This window comes from Ursus arctos, unplaced genomic scaffold, assembly GCF_023065955.2.
Source record: "Ursus arctos isolate Adak ecotype North America unplaced genomic scaffold, UrsArc2.0 scaffold_18, whole genome shotgun sequence".
NCBI classification, from domain to species: domain Eukaryota; kingdom Metazoa; phylum Chordata; class Mammalia; order Carnivora; family Ursidae; genus Ursus; species Ursus arctos.
The window spans coordinates 34741282-34757768 of NW_026622852.1; the positions used below are offsets into that span (position 1 = coordinate 34741282).

Sequence of the window (16487 nt, forward strand, 5' to 3'; positions counted from 1 at the left end):
GCCGAGATGCCCTTCAACAGATGACTGGATTAAGAAGTTGTGGTCCATATATACAATGGAATATTACTCAGCTATCAGAAAGAACGAGTTCTCAACATTTGCTACAACATGGACGGCACTGGAGGAGATAATGCTAAGTGAAATAAGTCAAGCAGAGAAAGACAACTATCATATGATTTCTCTCATCTATGGAACATAAGAACTAGGATGATCAGTAGGGGAAGAAAGGGATAAAGAAAGGGGGGGTAATCAGAAGGGGGAATGAAACATGAGAGACTATGGACTATGAGAAACAAACTGAGGACTTCAGAGGGGAGGGGGGTGGGGGAATGGGATAGACCGGTGATGGGTAGTAAGGAGGGCACGTATTGCATGGTGCACTGGGTGTTATACACAACTAATGAATCATCGAGCCTTACATCGGAAACCGGGGATGTACTGTATGGTGACTAACATAATATAATAAAAAATCATTCAAAAAAAAAAATGTAAAAAAAAAAAAGAAAAGAAAACCCAAAAAAAAAAAAAAAAAAAAAAAAAAAGAACCTCAGTCCTTCTGTAGGGCGGATCTCAAAAATTTGAAGAAGAGATATCAAAAACAGTGGTTTCATTCTAAAAACAAAAAAGAGTGAAAGAAAATGGATATAATTACCTATCTGTAGATGTCACCCCAGAAAGTAAGTAACTGTAAGAGGATTCCTGAGTGTTTGCCACAAAAAAATGGTGGCGGGTCTTCCAAATTTTGGGCAGACCCAGATTTGCTCCCTAAAATCATCCGAGAAGGGTCAATTTATAGCCTAACCAGTATTTCGTCTAATGCATTATAACTCTTGCTTAAAAATAATGGTGAAGGAAAGATGCTTTGGTGTGGATAAACAGTAGGGAAAAGGCCAAGAGAATTCTCAGTCTGCTCATTCTCAGCACTGAACGAGGAAAGGCTCTTGTGGTTCCAGAGGACTCTTTCTTTTGCTTTGTTATTTAATGCTGGATGGTAGGCCAATAAGGGCTGAGCAAGACTGTGTTTAGGATTCATATGACCTATCTCTGCTTTATATCCGTATCCAAATATTTGCTGAGTTTTTACCTACAAGGAATGCTGGAGTTGGCATCATAAGACCATGATTTGGGTGGTATCTGCTCTTCTACTCTGTGACCTTGGGCAGGTTGCCTAGTGTCTCTGAGCACATTTCCCAGTCTACAAAATGAGGATGATGATGAGGATGGTAGTGTTTAATTAAATGAATTAAACTCTTCGTAGGGACTGAAAAGCTGAACTAAAATATAGTAAAAGAACTACAAGAAATGTAAAGTGCTGTATGGGAAGGATCAGAGTAGGTCATTCTTGACACTTCTTCTTCTATGGTGGATGTTTGTGGCAACCTCTTTCCTCACAGGTAATCCAAATCTAAATTTCATGGCAAATCATATTAAATTCACACATATTCTGTATGAAATAAAATATGAAACAAAGAAAAAACTCTTAAAGATGTTTGTTGCAGCATTATTTATGCCAGAAAACAATATAAGTCTCCAGTTGTAGGAACCTGGTCAAATTTTAAGTCACCCATAAGATGAAATTAGGTGGCTAAGTATTTATGAAACATTTATAATGATACTATAAATATTAATGAATAGCTTTTAATGATTCATATATAATACTATTTCATATATGTAAAAGTGCTTAGAGAAAAGTACATAGCAATACCCTGGAATGTCTATAATTTTCTTCTGAATGTTAATAGGGCCATTTTCTAAAATAAGCATACATTTATTTTTAAAATTGCCACAGGTGCTACATATGGGAAGTTTTAATGAACAAGCATAACATTTGGAAAACATGATTATTTTTCATGTAAACTGGAAGTGTTTAAAGGATGATGTTTTACTTATGTCATATGCACATATATGTGTGCACATATACAGATGTATGTGTGTCTGTGGGTCTATGTGAATGATACTTCCTAACGTGAGGTAGAATGAATGTATGCAACCATCACTTATAAATATTGAAGGGAGCTTGAAGTCTGCACATGATGAAGAAATAGTGTTTTCTGTCATAGGCTATTAAGTGTGCTCTTTGTTCTCTCTGCTTCAGGTGCTGATAGTCTGTAGCACAGGCTTGGCTGGAATTATGCTGCTCAACTACCAGCAAGATTACACAGTCTGGGTGCTGCCTCTGATCATCGTCTGCCTCTTTGCTTTCCTAGTCGCTCATTGCTTCCTGTCCATTTACGAAATGGTAGTGGATGTATTATTCTTGTGTTTTGCCATTGATACAAAATACAATGATGGGAGCCCTGGCAGAGAATTCTATATGGATAAAGTGCTGATGGTAAGGACTTCAAATGCCCTCATCTGCTTTAGGGGTAAAAATACTAGTCCAAATGCCTTGCAAAACGTTCTCTGTATTTCATTCCTATTATATGCAACTGAGTTATTCAGAATTAGACCTGTAGTGCTCATGAATGAGCTTAGTCTTGGGGAAATCAGGGAAGACGGTCCTCTTGGCATGGATGGGGACCATTTAAATACACCTAGCTGGAGCAAACCCATGAATAGCCCTGAGTTCACATTATTTCAGACTCCTGCCTCCCTCTCTGCGATTAGATGGATTAGAATTGACTTTTTAAACCTCAGTGTTCGCCCTTGAATTGGAACATTGGACCACCAATGTTCTAATGCCCTTTCCTAAAGTGGAGCTCAAAGACTTCCCAGATTGTAGTACCTGCCTGTATTTCTCCATCTATCACCTTTCCAAATATTACTGCTGTCAGCCCCATTAAAACTCATTATCCTAAGTATGCCAGGCCAAATTGAAGGTGTTTCATAATGAATACAGATTAACAGACCCATGATTGTATTGTTTTCCATTAGTCAAGAGCCGAACCTTTACACTGGTATTACATTCAGATTCTTAATAGTTATGTAGCTCTGCAGCTTCCCTATATTAGAATCTCAGTAGAAATTTTTTAAAAATTTAGAAATCCTACTTAAATGGTTCAAATACTGTTATCAAGATCAAATGCTACCAACTTAAGGATACTTCTTAATAATAGTACTTTGCTATTAAGCTGTGTAATATTCCTATCTGAAGAGTGGGTAACATTGAAGACTAAACATTAGACACTGAAATAAAAAGTCCTCTTCCAGGAGCATGGTTTATCTAGTTAAATCTAAAATGAATGTGTCAATAAATAAAATAGATTCTTTTTTTTTTTCCAATCACAAAAATTCCAAGTGATTTAACTGACGAATTTGGTACTGATTATCTCTTTCACTGAGAACACCATCAGCTGAATTTCGGACATTTTCATAATGTCTAAATTATAATTCTAACTGTTCTCGTGATTGAATTTGACTTGTGAGCATTCCATCTCCTTTCTGATTAAGGCATTTAGAAGAATTTGGGACGCCTGGCTGGCTCAGTGAGTAGAGCATGTGATTCTTGATCTCAGGGTTGTAAGTTTGAGCCCCATGTTGGGTGTAGATAAAATCTTAAAAAAAAAAAAAAAAAAGGAAGAACTACTTGTTTTTTATTTTTTAAACCCCTGATCAAAAGCTGAGTAAAAGAAATATACTTTTTCTTCTTTTAGCTTTTTTCTGTAAGAATGATGAGGATATTTAATGGAGAAGTGCTCCATAAACTTTGACAAGATAGAAATGTTTCCTTCGGGGCATAATCCTATTTTATCCCATTTTGACCACAGATTTTGGTGGTTACTTCCTGTCTTCCTGCTTTATGGAGTAATTTCAAAGCCAGATAGACATTTTTTTTTTAAGTAGCTTATTTATGGTTTGGTAAAAACAGTATTCTGGCCTTAGTAGTATCGATGCTTTCTTTTACCTTCTAGCATTATTTTAAAGAGAGGGCTTCTGGAGTAAAAGGCTCTTGTTGTTCCATTTAACCTTGATATAGAAAAAGTAAAACAACAAATGAAACAATAATCTAAGTATGGGGAAATAGTCCTCTTAAGAAAAAAAAAAAAGTTAGGTATTTTCTCTTCCAAAAAGAAGTAACGTTCTCTTTGAGCCTAAGGGAGATGGTCCCAATGAATGGATGGATCAAAGATTTTATCTTGACGAATTGCAGCCTATCCACACCAATGTAGCGGCTCTTGTGTTGCGTAATACTATTATTTATTGCTATGTTTTCCCTTTACTAACATTGTATCCGAAATGTAAATGCTCCTTAGAATTCATCTACCAACCACCATCTGAAAGGACCTAAGACTTTATGCCATTCGATCCATATTTTGCAGGAGTTTGTGGAAAACAGTAGAAAAGCAATGAGAGAAGCTGGTAAGGGAGGCGTTGCTGATGCCAGAGAGCTAAAACCGATGGTAGGTGGAGATGAGGAGGTGGCCGGCCTCCAAGAGTTTCATTTTCACTTCCTCTCTCTCTCTGTCTTCACTGACTGCACTTCCTCGGGAGAAGCTGTTGTTGTCTGTATCACGCAGGGTGTGCTGCTCTTTCTGTTTGTGTGCTTACCCATTACTTGGGTGGCGGAATTCTTGTCACAACTGAGACCACCTTCTGTAAAAGTAAGCTGAAAGGAAGAGCATCTTTGTCAGAGCCCATGGTGGGGAGGAGCTATTTTTGTCCTTAAAATTGCTGTTTCTGGGGTAGGGGGTGTTTTTCGTTCTTGTTTTTGTTTTTTTCTTTTTAACTGTCAGTGTTTGGTTTTCATCAGATTGAACATTTGATTGTACATGTGAACTGACAGTTTGATTTTTGTCATTTTTAGAAGGTGATAATAATTCCTTTCAACTTGCTAAAATTCATATCCCCCACTTTTTAAATATTGGTTTGTTTATGTTGCTGTCTTTTATCCTTCGCTGACTTTTTCTTCTGTTGCCTGGATTGTACTTTCTTTGTTTCTTAAGCTATTTTTCTGTAGAAAACAAGGTTATTTCCATCAGCACTCACATTCCCGCTCAGTAAGACAACCTGGTCTTCTCTAACCTCAGCTTAATTGTGAGAAGGATAAATTATCTCTGGTCAGTGATACATATGAATTATAAGTACTCTACTTTCATTTCACAAAAAGCAACTTAATCAGTGTAAGAGAATCCTGAGTTGCTTTTCCCACAGATATTCTCACCTCTGCATAATGACAGATGTCTCTCGCATATATTTGTGTAATTACTGCTTATTTTACAAATGTATTGTTCTTAAAGAGCATGTGACTTCAAAATATTATATAATTGCCTATACCCTTAAACAGTTAATTTTAAATAACGTGCCTTTTAATTGCACATAATGTCTAAAAGTGTGAGATGAAGACCACTCTTTCTTTCTAGTTTAATAAGTGGTTGATTTCATAGGTTTCCATCTTGAGAAATACGTAATATAAAACAAGCTCATTTAAATATATGAGAGTAAAGGAAATGGGTTCCTTTAAGGTGGGGGGGGGAGGAAGGTTATATGTATATGCAAAATAATTGCATATTCAACCTAAATTAAAGCCTCAGCAGAATGTTTAGATATAAACTCTTTCCTCCATAACCCCTTCCAGGACCTATTTTGGTGTTGCTTTTAATAACACTGATGATTATAAAGTCAAGCCTTCAATGTTTAGTTCCCAAGGTACAGATAACTCTAATCATAAGTAAAAGGATGTAGAGCTCTTAGTTTTAAGCATGCATCAGCCAGAACTGCATTGAGTGGGCAAGGGGCACCATCAGCAATGCCCCCGGTCTGGTTCCTTGCCTTCCCTTCCCTTTCTTTCTATATCCCTCTTACTTGACACTGGCATACAGAAACAACAGTAAAGATTCTTGCCAGCCTTCTGGTGGCATAGGTAAATGAGGAAGGCTTTCTTCCTGTCACTCTTGGCTTATCTTACTTGTTCAGTAAATAAGGTTCCCAGCCTATAACTTAAGAAGGTGAAATATAGAATCTTAAAATATAAACTATCTTCCCCACCACCACTTTCTGTCTTTCCAGTGGTTGACATTTCTATTAAGTCATTTGTCAGTAATAATCATTTTTCAAAAGGGAGTAATTTGTGGAGGTCTAGACTAGTTTGAACCATGAGTTGGCATTATTTCTGCATTATCCTTTAGTGAAAGATAAATTGTGGTAGACCGGAATGCAAGTATGCCTCTCTTACCTAAACTCGATAATTCATAGGTAACAATACTAGGAAATTGCCCAAGTTATGTGGCATCTTACCAGAAGACAAGAATTTTGAAAGATTTTTTTTTTCTTAATATTACTTTCAGATTTAAATTAATGCCACTTAACTCAAACACTGCTTTAAAATCCTCATTCATTTTTTGCTTTTATTTTATGTTGTTCATTAGTTCATTGCTTGCAGATTAATGGCAAAACTCTCCACTCTGTCCCAAAATATATCTTTTATGTGCATTGTTCTTCTGGTGCTTTGGATATGATAGCATTTGGTCCCTAAGAACGATGTTTTATATGGTTTAAAAACTTCCGAGGAGAGAAGTTGAGATGTTGCTCACAGGGTACTTAAATATTTTAAGCGTAATCAGTCCCGCTAATTCTTACCTCTCTTTTGCATTAGCATAATAAGAGTTGACCACCATCTTGGATGTGTCCCTCAATAACTGGGGATTGGTAGAATTTAGGATTGCTTATTTGTATTTGCTTGTTTTAATTCACATGTTATTCCCTTAGATGAAAGTTCTATAAAAGTGTCATACCTATTTTGCCATATATACAATCTGCTGTTTAAGTTCACTGGTCTATCTTCTTTCTTAATGGGATATTTTAATTTAGGTTTACTTTTCGCCTATAGGATAATGTTCAGGAAAAATGAGGTTTTAAATTTCCCTTTTGACAGGGGATCATTGAACTAAATATAAGGACTTCCAGTTTTCCTCTATGACTTTTTCTTTTTCTTTCTTTCTTTTTTTTTTTTTTTTCGAGAGAACCTCACTAGTTAAGGAAACTTTGAAGGTTTGTGAGGTCCTTCTGTACATCTTTAAATGATTTTAGAAAAATTGATCAAATGTGATGTAGAAGTTTAAGAAAGAGACATTCTGGCCTTCTGCATACAGGAAAGAATTTATAGAGGAAAGGGAAAAAAGACCTGGACACTGTAGCAACATAGGCCAGAGACGTATTCTCTGCATACCTCAAAGATTACCCAGAAGGAAGTGTGACTTTCAACACTCATAGCAGTTGCAGCCCCTGGAATATAGGTGCGGGGAGAAGGGCTCTCACTCCATTTTGCTTTGTTGCCGCTTGTGACCATCTGTGTATTTGTAACATCATTCATGATCTCCTTTTAATGGTAATTGTCTAAGATTCTACTCTGTATGACTTTGTTTTCTAGGCTTCGGGAGCAAGTTCTGCTTGAACCTAGCCGACCGTTACGGAACCCATTGACATTCCAAAACAATATATACACATAACTATGTATCTGTGTGTGTGGGTGTGTGTATATATGTATATGTATGTGTGTATATACATATATATATATGTATATACACACACACACATAATCAGCCAAAATCAGAGAAAAGGAACAGGGATTTAATACCTTTTTTATGCTTATTTTTGTCAAACATGTACTTCTTTCATACGGGTGGCTTTTACAAGGCAACTGCCGTCATTTAATGTTTTCAATTGTAATTGTCTAATGGAAATGTTAAGATTCATATCTGATTAACATTTTTAATAACTTAGAGGAGATTTTAACTTTAGTTATTTAAATTAGGTAAAATGATTGTACCGAATTCTCTGTCTAAAGTTTATTCAGGGGTGATTTCCCTGATGTGTGCATAAAAATCAAGGTCTCATTTTACTGATGCATAAGTCCTAGCCCAACGAGACTAGGTGTATGCTTTCAGATAAATAAGGAGATACTCCAATCAGTTTTCCCCAATCAAAGAAGCCATGTCATTTTACTTTTAGAAACATACTAGTGGACTCAATATGGGAATTTTCATAATAGCTCATACATTTGTCAGCCAACATTAAAAAGTAACCAACTCCTCAGGTATTTGTAGTTTACCCTAAGCTTCTATAAGAGAGTAGGTTAAAAAGAAAAGGGTAGATAATCTTTCTTATGCAAACTTTGTTCTTATAGTTTGTCTTTCTTTCATTTTTTACTTAGTAGCATCCTCCACACATTTGTGTGCCTGATTTGAAGGGAAGCTGGGGTGCCCAGCAACTTTAGCCTTTAAGTTTCGGTGTATTGATTTGCAGATTAAGTAATGCTGGGAGGAATAAAAAAGGGAGAGAAACATGGAACACAAAGCATTGCAAATTCCAGTGCTTGGGCTTCTGCTTCTAAGGAACTCCAGTGGCTTCAGGCTAAGTGGCCATTTTATTCAAATGCTTGCTGTAAAAATCTGAAAACATTCTGGCAGGTGCTCCTCTCCTCGGCAATTCATTAGGTATCCAGAATTCTACAGTGTTTAACTGAAGAATTGGTTATGTTTTGATCCTCGAGTGTTGAATATTCTTCTTTTTGTTTGGGAATGGGTTTGGGGTTTTGTTTGTTTCTCGTTGTTTTTCTTTTTTATTCCTGAAGCTTACCAGATATGAATGGCTAATATTCCATTGTTCTGCTTATTGTAATGGTGAATGCTTTAAGAAAAAAAAAAGTGTAATTTGCTAAGAATAATTCATGATCTGTTTATGCGATAACTCCTTTTTGTTACAATTTTTTTAAAAAAAGCTATTTTTGTTAATGTAAAGTAAATATTTCAGAGCAAATTTTTTAAACTTATTGCACTAAATACAGGCTCTGTACAAAAAAAAAAAAAAAGCCTCAGCATTTTATCATTCCATGGAAGAAGAATCTTTTGAAAGAAAGCATTGCCTCTTACCATAATTAGACAGTGAATTAAACCTGTATTATGGAAATGCATACAATTAATGTCACTAGGGCTTAATAAGCAGCGGTTTGCTCATGTGCTTGCTTTCAAAGGGTTAGACCTTTAAATTGCTGCAAAAGGTAAATTGTTTTTTTTTTCTTTTTTTCTTTTCTTTTCTTTTTTTTTTTTAGTATCCGTGTTCTTTACTCTAGCTAGGCTAAAATTTGCTAAATGCCTTGGTTTCTTTTCAAAGCTCATGTAATATTTCTGATTTTTCAGAATATTTGCAATAAGAGTCTGGATTTAAAAACAAAAACAAAAACACACACAGTTAAGAGCTCATATCTTGGCAAGACCTGGGAAACCAACATTGTGAAAATAGCTATTTTGAAACAATAATTCTCCAGAAGTTAACATCTAACATCGCCAGACAGTATCATTGTACTCTTTTTGTATCATTTGAAATGGAACAAATATAATTATGTAACTAACAATTATCCAAATAGATGAGAGAGCAAATCATGTAAGAAAATCCAGAACACCTTCTGTTTCCTAGCCACACAGATTTGGACATTAAGAAACATTGGGAACTAAATTTAGGATTGGAAAAGTTTGGAAGATGAGTATCAGAACAGAAGACATTCTAGGAGCTAGCTATTTTAGGAGATGTCCCTCCAAAGTGACCTGATGGAAGTCTTGAATTTGGAAATTAGGTTCTACTCTCTTGGACATCCCAGCATCACGGACTCTTGCTGCTCCCCTGTTCCATTTGCTCACAATCTCAGCTATTTGGAAGCCACAGGAATGCTTTCTAATTATCATTTGCAACTAGAACTGTAATCAGAAAGAAATTTTGTATTTTTGTATAACTTGATTGTGTGCCATTTTATATAACAGGTCCTGTTTTACAAATAAATTTTGTTTTACTAACGTTGTGTTTAGAAATGATGATCTATGTGTAACCATGTCATTTGAGTTCCAAATTAATTGCCAAGCTGTGTCCCCTAAGTAAATTTGTGTGCCATGTAAGCAGATATATGCATCTCTGCATCTATATGTTGCACAGGCACACACAGAGAGGTATTTAATATATAGAATGCCACTCTCATATGAGCTTCATTCCTTGATACATTTTATAAAGCCTCACAGAGGCTTTTTAGCAATATCTCAGTGTTTTGAGGTTATGTTTGGATGTTCCTGCTGCCTCTTTCATTCATTCCAAGTCATTCTTCAGCTAGCTCTGGGCTGCCTTACTGCTATTCGCTCACTGCCTCCATCTTCTGCCCAAGTGAGAGGAATAGATGAAGAACAAAAATTTCCTGTGATATGTGGTGACCTGAGTAATTTTATAAGCCATTGCCTCTGTGTTGTGGTTTTTGTCTTTTTCTGTGGTGGATCTTACAAAATTGTGTTCAGTACTGACATCTCCAGAGTTATGGTCAAGGTCCTCTATTGTAAATGGTGATCGTGGTGACCAGAGTATCATCACTGTGGGTTCTGCCATCAGGAAAAGGCTCTGGTACATGATTTTTTTTTTTAAGATTTTATTTATTTATTGGACACAGAGAGACACAGCGAGAGAGGGAACACCAGCAGGGAGAGTGGGAGAGGGAGAAGCAGGCTTCCCGCTGAGCAGGGAGCCTGATGCAGGGCTTGATCCCAGGACCCTGGGATCAGGACCCTAGCTAAAGGCAGCCACTTAACGACTGAGCCACCCAGGCACCCCTCCGGTACATGACTTAGACTTTGCAGGCTCCTGTCTCAAGAGTGAGTGCTGCTGTAATATAACATGGAAGGGAAAAGGTTGTGTTTCAGTATAAATCCAAGAGACCTATCTTCTATGGGAGGCTTAACCAGTACGTTAGGTAAACATTAGGAATTTAGCTAGGGCATTGAGATTATATAATCCTTGCATGGATGAGCAGCGCTCAAAGTAGGTTGTTCCTTTAAACCATTTAATGCAATGCTTAATGTTTAGGATTAGAGCTTCTATCCTATCCTATAGCATGATTAAGTCCCACGTTACTGCAATTTAAGTAGCTTAACTGTGCATTGGTCCCCAAACTTTTTCCATAATCGTTGGGGAGGAGGCATTCACTGAGTCTCTTTTAAAATTATGCTGGAAATAAGTTTTTTCTTTGTAGAGATGTTCCCTTACTCATATTTTCTTTTTTCAGCAAAGAACGTTAAGCCGCTGATTTCCAATACCATTGACCTTGGTGTCTGTCAAGGGCCCTTGTCTTTCCAGGGCAGTTTCAGGATTTCATCCCAGTAGGAGGTAGTGAAGAGATGATCCCTTCCTTTATCCTGGTCCTGAGCTGCTGCTCTACACCAGAGTAATGCTTCTCCCACCAGAACTGCGGGCACCAAGTATCAGGCCCTGTCAGTGCCTGCGAAGCTTCAGCCTTTTCCACCATGCACCAGTACTAGCTAATAAAGGCCATTTCAGGAGCTCCCTGCCCCCCAACCCACCCCATCTGCAAAATAGGACTATGGGGTCAGTTCCAAAACCAGAGCTGCCAATTATGGTGACCTAAGCATTTTATCTTTGGCCAGTAACCTTCTCATTTGAATTTCTGGAGTTTCCAGTAGCCTTAACATAGCCTGTGAGAAGTTACCTTCAGAAAAGTCTTTAAGCTTTCACCTTTCAATAAGTTCTCTACTGCTCTTTTATTGCCACTTAAAAAAAAAAAAAAAAAAAAAACCCTGAGAGTCTGGAGGCTTATCAATGCACCTGCCACAGTTAATTTCTGTTTTCTTTTCATATATTCCATCTGACAGATAGGAGTGCTCTAAAGGGCTTGCCTAGAGTTGTTAAGACGTGGCCTGTGACTATATATTGGAAAATTGCAGCTTCGTGAGTAAATACACATAAAGCAGAGATTTGCGTATTATAAATTCACAGCATAGACTGCCTTTTGCTTTAAATGCATATTCATGTATCTTTGTGTACTAAGGATGCATATTAGCCCTTTTGAAAAGTAGGCACTGTTCAGATACAGGGCTGCTTTTGGAATTAGCTCATCTTTGATTAGTGGCACAGAGCCTAAATTTTGAAAGCAGGACCCTTGAATGTGCCAAGAGAAAAATCTAAAGCTTGTAACAAACTTCAAAAACAAAACAAAAAACTAACTTTGTTGTTTACACTTGTCAATTTAAAATAGCACACTTTCCCCATTCAGGTTTCGTAAATATGAGCCAAATTCTTATTCTCCACATTTTAAGAGGAAAATTTTAATCCAAGATTCAAATCTTTTAAACTATCTTTCTTACAGAAAACTTCAAAGTTTTTAAATTTGGGAATTTCTGTGGGAAACCTTTCTATAGAAATACTACAGTACCTTTTCTTCCTTCCCATCTTCATGATTTTTATCTGTGTAAAAAAATACAAATGATGCTTCAGTTTCAGTATTGCATGAACAGTCATCACTTTTGTAAATTACATGGACAGGATTTAAGGTTGATATTTTCTAAAGTAATTCATTAGTAAATTTGTGGAAAAGATGAAATTATTAGAAACCAAAATATTAGGCAATTTTATTCCATTTTGATACCCAGTTTTACAACTAAAATGATTTCCTGAGGAATAAATAAATGTTCCAGGCCAGGGCATTCAGAATAATAAAGCTTTTAGGTTACTCAAGGTCTAGTCAAGATCTAGCTGAATATGAAAATATTGTAATTCCCAAATGTTTCAGAAATTTTTCACTTTTATTTGCTAAGACCTGAATTTAATATTTGATATTCATAAGCAGGTTCTTAGTCTTTTGAGAGGACTATGGGCCCCTTTGAGAAGCTTCTGAAAGCAATGGACTATCTTTCTCTCAAATGCACATAGCACATTTATGAACATTTAAAATGGTAATAGAATTTTAGGACCCTCCATCTGCCAGCCTCCACCCCACCATCCCCTCAGGGCCTAATGCACACAATCAACGGGTGCTCTGAAGTTGGTTTGATAACATGTTTTGAGATAAGGTAGTGATTAGACCTTCACTACAAATACTTATAATATGGTATTTACCAATTTCTAACTTGGGATCATTTGTATAACCTGAAGACTTAGATTTACTACTAGCTTTGGAAATAGAAACCACACTAATCTGAAAGAGCAAGAAAATGGTCAACACTGAATCCTCAAGACAGTAAGATTTCATTTCTTGGAGGTGTGATGGAGTGTGCCGGGGAAGGATTTTGGCAAGCTACCCAGTTATTTCCAGTGGATAAGAAAATCCAAGAAGTGAATAAGGAAGGAATCCTTACAATTATCCATCTACCAAAACACTTGATTCTTTTTTATTGTTGCTCAGATATGACAAATGTTATCAGTAGATCATTGTCTAAAAGTATATCAGTCATCGTGACCAAGAGCAGTTGAAGATGATGAGAAATTAGTAAACTCAGTATAGTTCACAGTTGACAGCATTTTAGTAGAAAATTGGAGGAGCAGATGCTGGGGTGGGAGGAAGGGAATTCAAAAGGTATTTTTCTCCCTACTTAACTCAGGGAGGTATTTCGTTGTTTTGAGTGTTCTCTAGTCACCCACTACAGCAGAGCAGTCTTTGACTACTCTGCCAGTGAGACTGTGCCTCCACTCCCCCACATCTACCCCAGCTTCTTTAGGGAACCATGTGGATTTCTTCACATCTCAACCTTACTATTAGGTAAGGGTGCTGTATCTACATGGAGGGCCCTCAGGGCCCTTAAAAGAGCAGACAGAAATCCTTAAAGGAATTTGAAGTTCTTTTAAGATTTGATTCTAGTGAGTCATGATTTGTAGTCAGACATCGAACCGTTACCTACATTTTCAAGCTGAAGAAAGCAGTGGGAATCTCATAACTGGCTGGAGAAGAAAGGAGGAAAGTCAGCTCCCTCCCCCACCCCACATCTCCAGAAGAGTTTTAATGAACCTTCTACAGTAGCAAATGGAGAGACCGTGGGTGGAAATTCCCATAACTGGTGAAAAAGGGCCTAAGTCCAGTGTAAGTATCTGCATTTGATATTCCTTTTCTTGTAGACGTGTATGACTTAGAATGTTCTGATCTTCACATCTGAATCTGATCCACCCACCCCATCTGGTTGGAATGTAGTTTGAGTTAGTTATTTTTTTCAGGAATTTGTGTTAAATCATTCTGTGTGAGTAAAAGTAAGGACTGAGAAGAAGACTTGAATAAATGGACACGGAACTGAGAGGAGCTCCAGCCAGCATCCCACAGACCATTCTACCTGCCACTAGAAAATGTGAGCACTCTCTTTATTTACCGTGTTGATCATCAGGCCAGGATTCATAAATTGTGTTAGATGCCTCACAGGGATGAGACAATAATAGGACAGAGTTGGGGGCTGATGATTTCAGACAGAGACTCTTAAGTAAATTTTCCCCATCCTCTGGGTTCCAGTAGTCTGTGCTCAGAAGTTCTTTTTGGTTCCTCTTGTTTTTGTGCGAGTTTTGATTTTCGGAGACTTAGCATGGGGAAAGTTACCTTACTTCTGTGTTGCCTTAGTGCTACAAGATTATGTTGTGTTGCTGAGGTTTCCTGACTTCTTCCTTCCTATAAAAGGGTATTGGGAGCTCCATAACGAAAAGAAGTCTCAATGGTACTGTCTCAGAATATTCTTGACCACTGAATGCACTTCAAACAGGTCTTGTACCCAATGAGGTAAGTTCAGTGGGTTGTTAGCTGATTTGATTATAGGAGGAAAAACATTACAACTAACAAACAAAAAAGTAGGGGAAAAAGTGTGGAGGGCACCTAACAAAATGACAGGGGCTCTGGTAAAACAACCAAAGACAAAAGCATATCTTCTGAAGACCAAAGGTCCAACTTTAAGTACTTGCTGGCACAGCCCATCTGAACTTGAGGAGTTTAGAATAGAGCTCCTAGAATAGGCAGCCGAGCTTTAAGGTGACTCAGTGCAGTAGGGACCTGCTATTGATCTCTCAGGCTCTGCACCTTATATCCAGTGTCAGGCCAGCCCAGCGTATGGGGTGATATGAGTAGAAAACACGCATCAGTGTGTCTCGATTGCTCACTGCTGTGTGATCCAGCATGAGAAATATGTTGTGGTGCCGCATATTTCTCAACCTGATGCCTTTTTTTGTCTTTGTCATTTTCTTTCGCCATTTGCATCCTATTTCATAGTGTCAAAGTGAATTTTTGTATCACGTCCTGTCTGTCCATTATGAACTGTAGGATCACAGTTCCAGCCTTCCATGAATTCTGTAGTTTGGGATCCTTTACCTGAGTGTTATTTTGAGCTTTTCCTTATCCCAGTGTCACTACACTGTATTCATTCAGGTGGGGAAACAACATGTAGGTGCTTGAACATGCCCCACAGACACGGTGGTAGCCCTACTATTTGTGACTGTCATTATTGACACAGTGCAGACTTTACAGACAGAGCATTATGCTCTCAGAGGACTTTAAAAATATGTATATTAAGCAATTAACTTTCTGGAGTTATCAAATCTTACTGGGAAATTAACTTCCAAGAGCTCTGAATTGGATGGAATTCCATCTGGCTTCAGAGTACAATGAGCCTATATGAAATGGAGCTTTGAAATGTTTTTCTTGTGCAGAAATATGAACTAGAAAAAAAGTGCTGATCCAATGCTAAGTTTTCTCTGTGTACTGACTCAGTTGCCAGAATTATAATGAAAACTGTATTTTAGTCTAACAAATGTATAGAATTTTTTATGTAATAAATAAAATTTTATAGGAAAGAATGTCATTGTCTACTGTGTTGGAACACTTTCTCATGCCCAGGGTGGTGATTAATAGTAGTGGAAGGGAGGAAAATAATTTTCCCCCTACCCTTCTGAGTTCTTAGTTGGGACCCCCGTAACAGAAGACAGATTGAGAGAAAAGCACGCAGGAATTTATTAACATGTATACCTCATGTATACATGGGAGATACCCAGGGAAAATTGAGTAAACCCCCCCCCCCCAGGTGGCCTAGAATTCAAGCTTAAGTACCATTTTACCAGGGGAAGGAGAGAGGGGTGAGGTAGGTCTGTTAGGGGAGAGGAGATGATTCTTAAGAAAGATGAGTGAGCCCTTAGAAGCATAAAGGAGAAGTAAGTTTGTGAGCGAGTTTGCCTGGGTGTGTGTTCTTGTCTCCTGTGATAAATTAGTTCTCCCTGGTTGATGAACCCTCCCAAGAAGGGAGTTGATGACAATTGAGTTCCTTTTGGAGGATCTGTCTTCAGGCAGATAAGGAGAGTTCAGAGAAGGCCTCTTCCTGCATTTGCTATTTTTCAAGTACCTACAGTTCAAAATGATCAATATGACAAAATGGCATTTTAGGGGTGGCATGTTTTGAAATCCTATAGTCATATTTTGGGGTGGCATATTCTACTCAATAGAGAGTGATCCTGGGCAACAGCTTGGCTTTAGATTAGGTCATTATGCTGCCACGGTTCCCTAGAATTTCCCAGCTCTTCCTTTCTAGTGCCTCTCAGCATATCCTAGGGTCCTTGAAGTACAAAATATAAAAGGGCTACAAACTAAAGAAGTACAAAGTTCATCCGCTGCCTGACCAGGCTTGAGTCTGAGTTGCCCTGTGAATGTTAAGATTGCAACTGAATTAAGTCATTAGGTAGAGTAGAAAAAAACCTGTTGGGTAAGGTTTACAATGGAAAACACTTTTGCCTGGTACAGTGCCCTGCACATAACTTGAAGCCTAGATCTG

At 37.6% G+C, this 16487-nt stretch overlaps 1 protein-coding gene across 6 annotated transcripts in view; it reads left to right on the forward strand.

Moving 5' to 3' along the window:
- The window catches only part of SLC44A1 (solute carrier family 44 member 1), a 190867-nt gene that overhangs the window by 139060 nt on the left and 35320 nt on the right, over positions 1-16487 (forward strand). For 3 of the 6 annotated variants that reach the window (XM_026506080.4, XM_026506079.4, XM_057313638.1), the window contains exons 14-15: positions 2096-2332; positions 4260-9725. In XM_026506080.4, coding sequence (XP_026361865.1) covers positions 2096-2332; positions 4260-4550 — 528 coding nt within the window. In that variant the 3' untranslated portion in view covers positions 4551-9725. Of the gene's footprint in view, positions 1-2095; positions 2333-4259; positions 9726-16487 lie in introns of those variants that run through there. The other 3 variants (XM_048223005.2, XM_026506082.3, XM_026506081.4) reach the window with 2 other exon arrangements.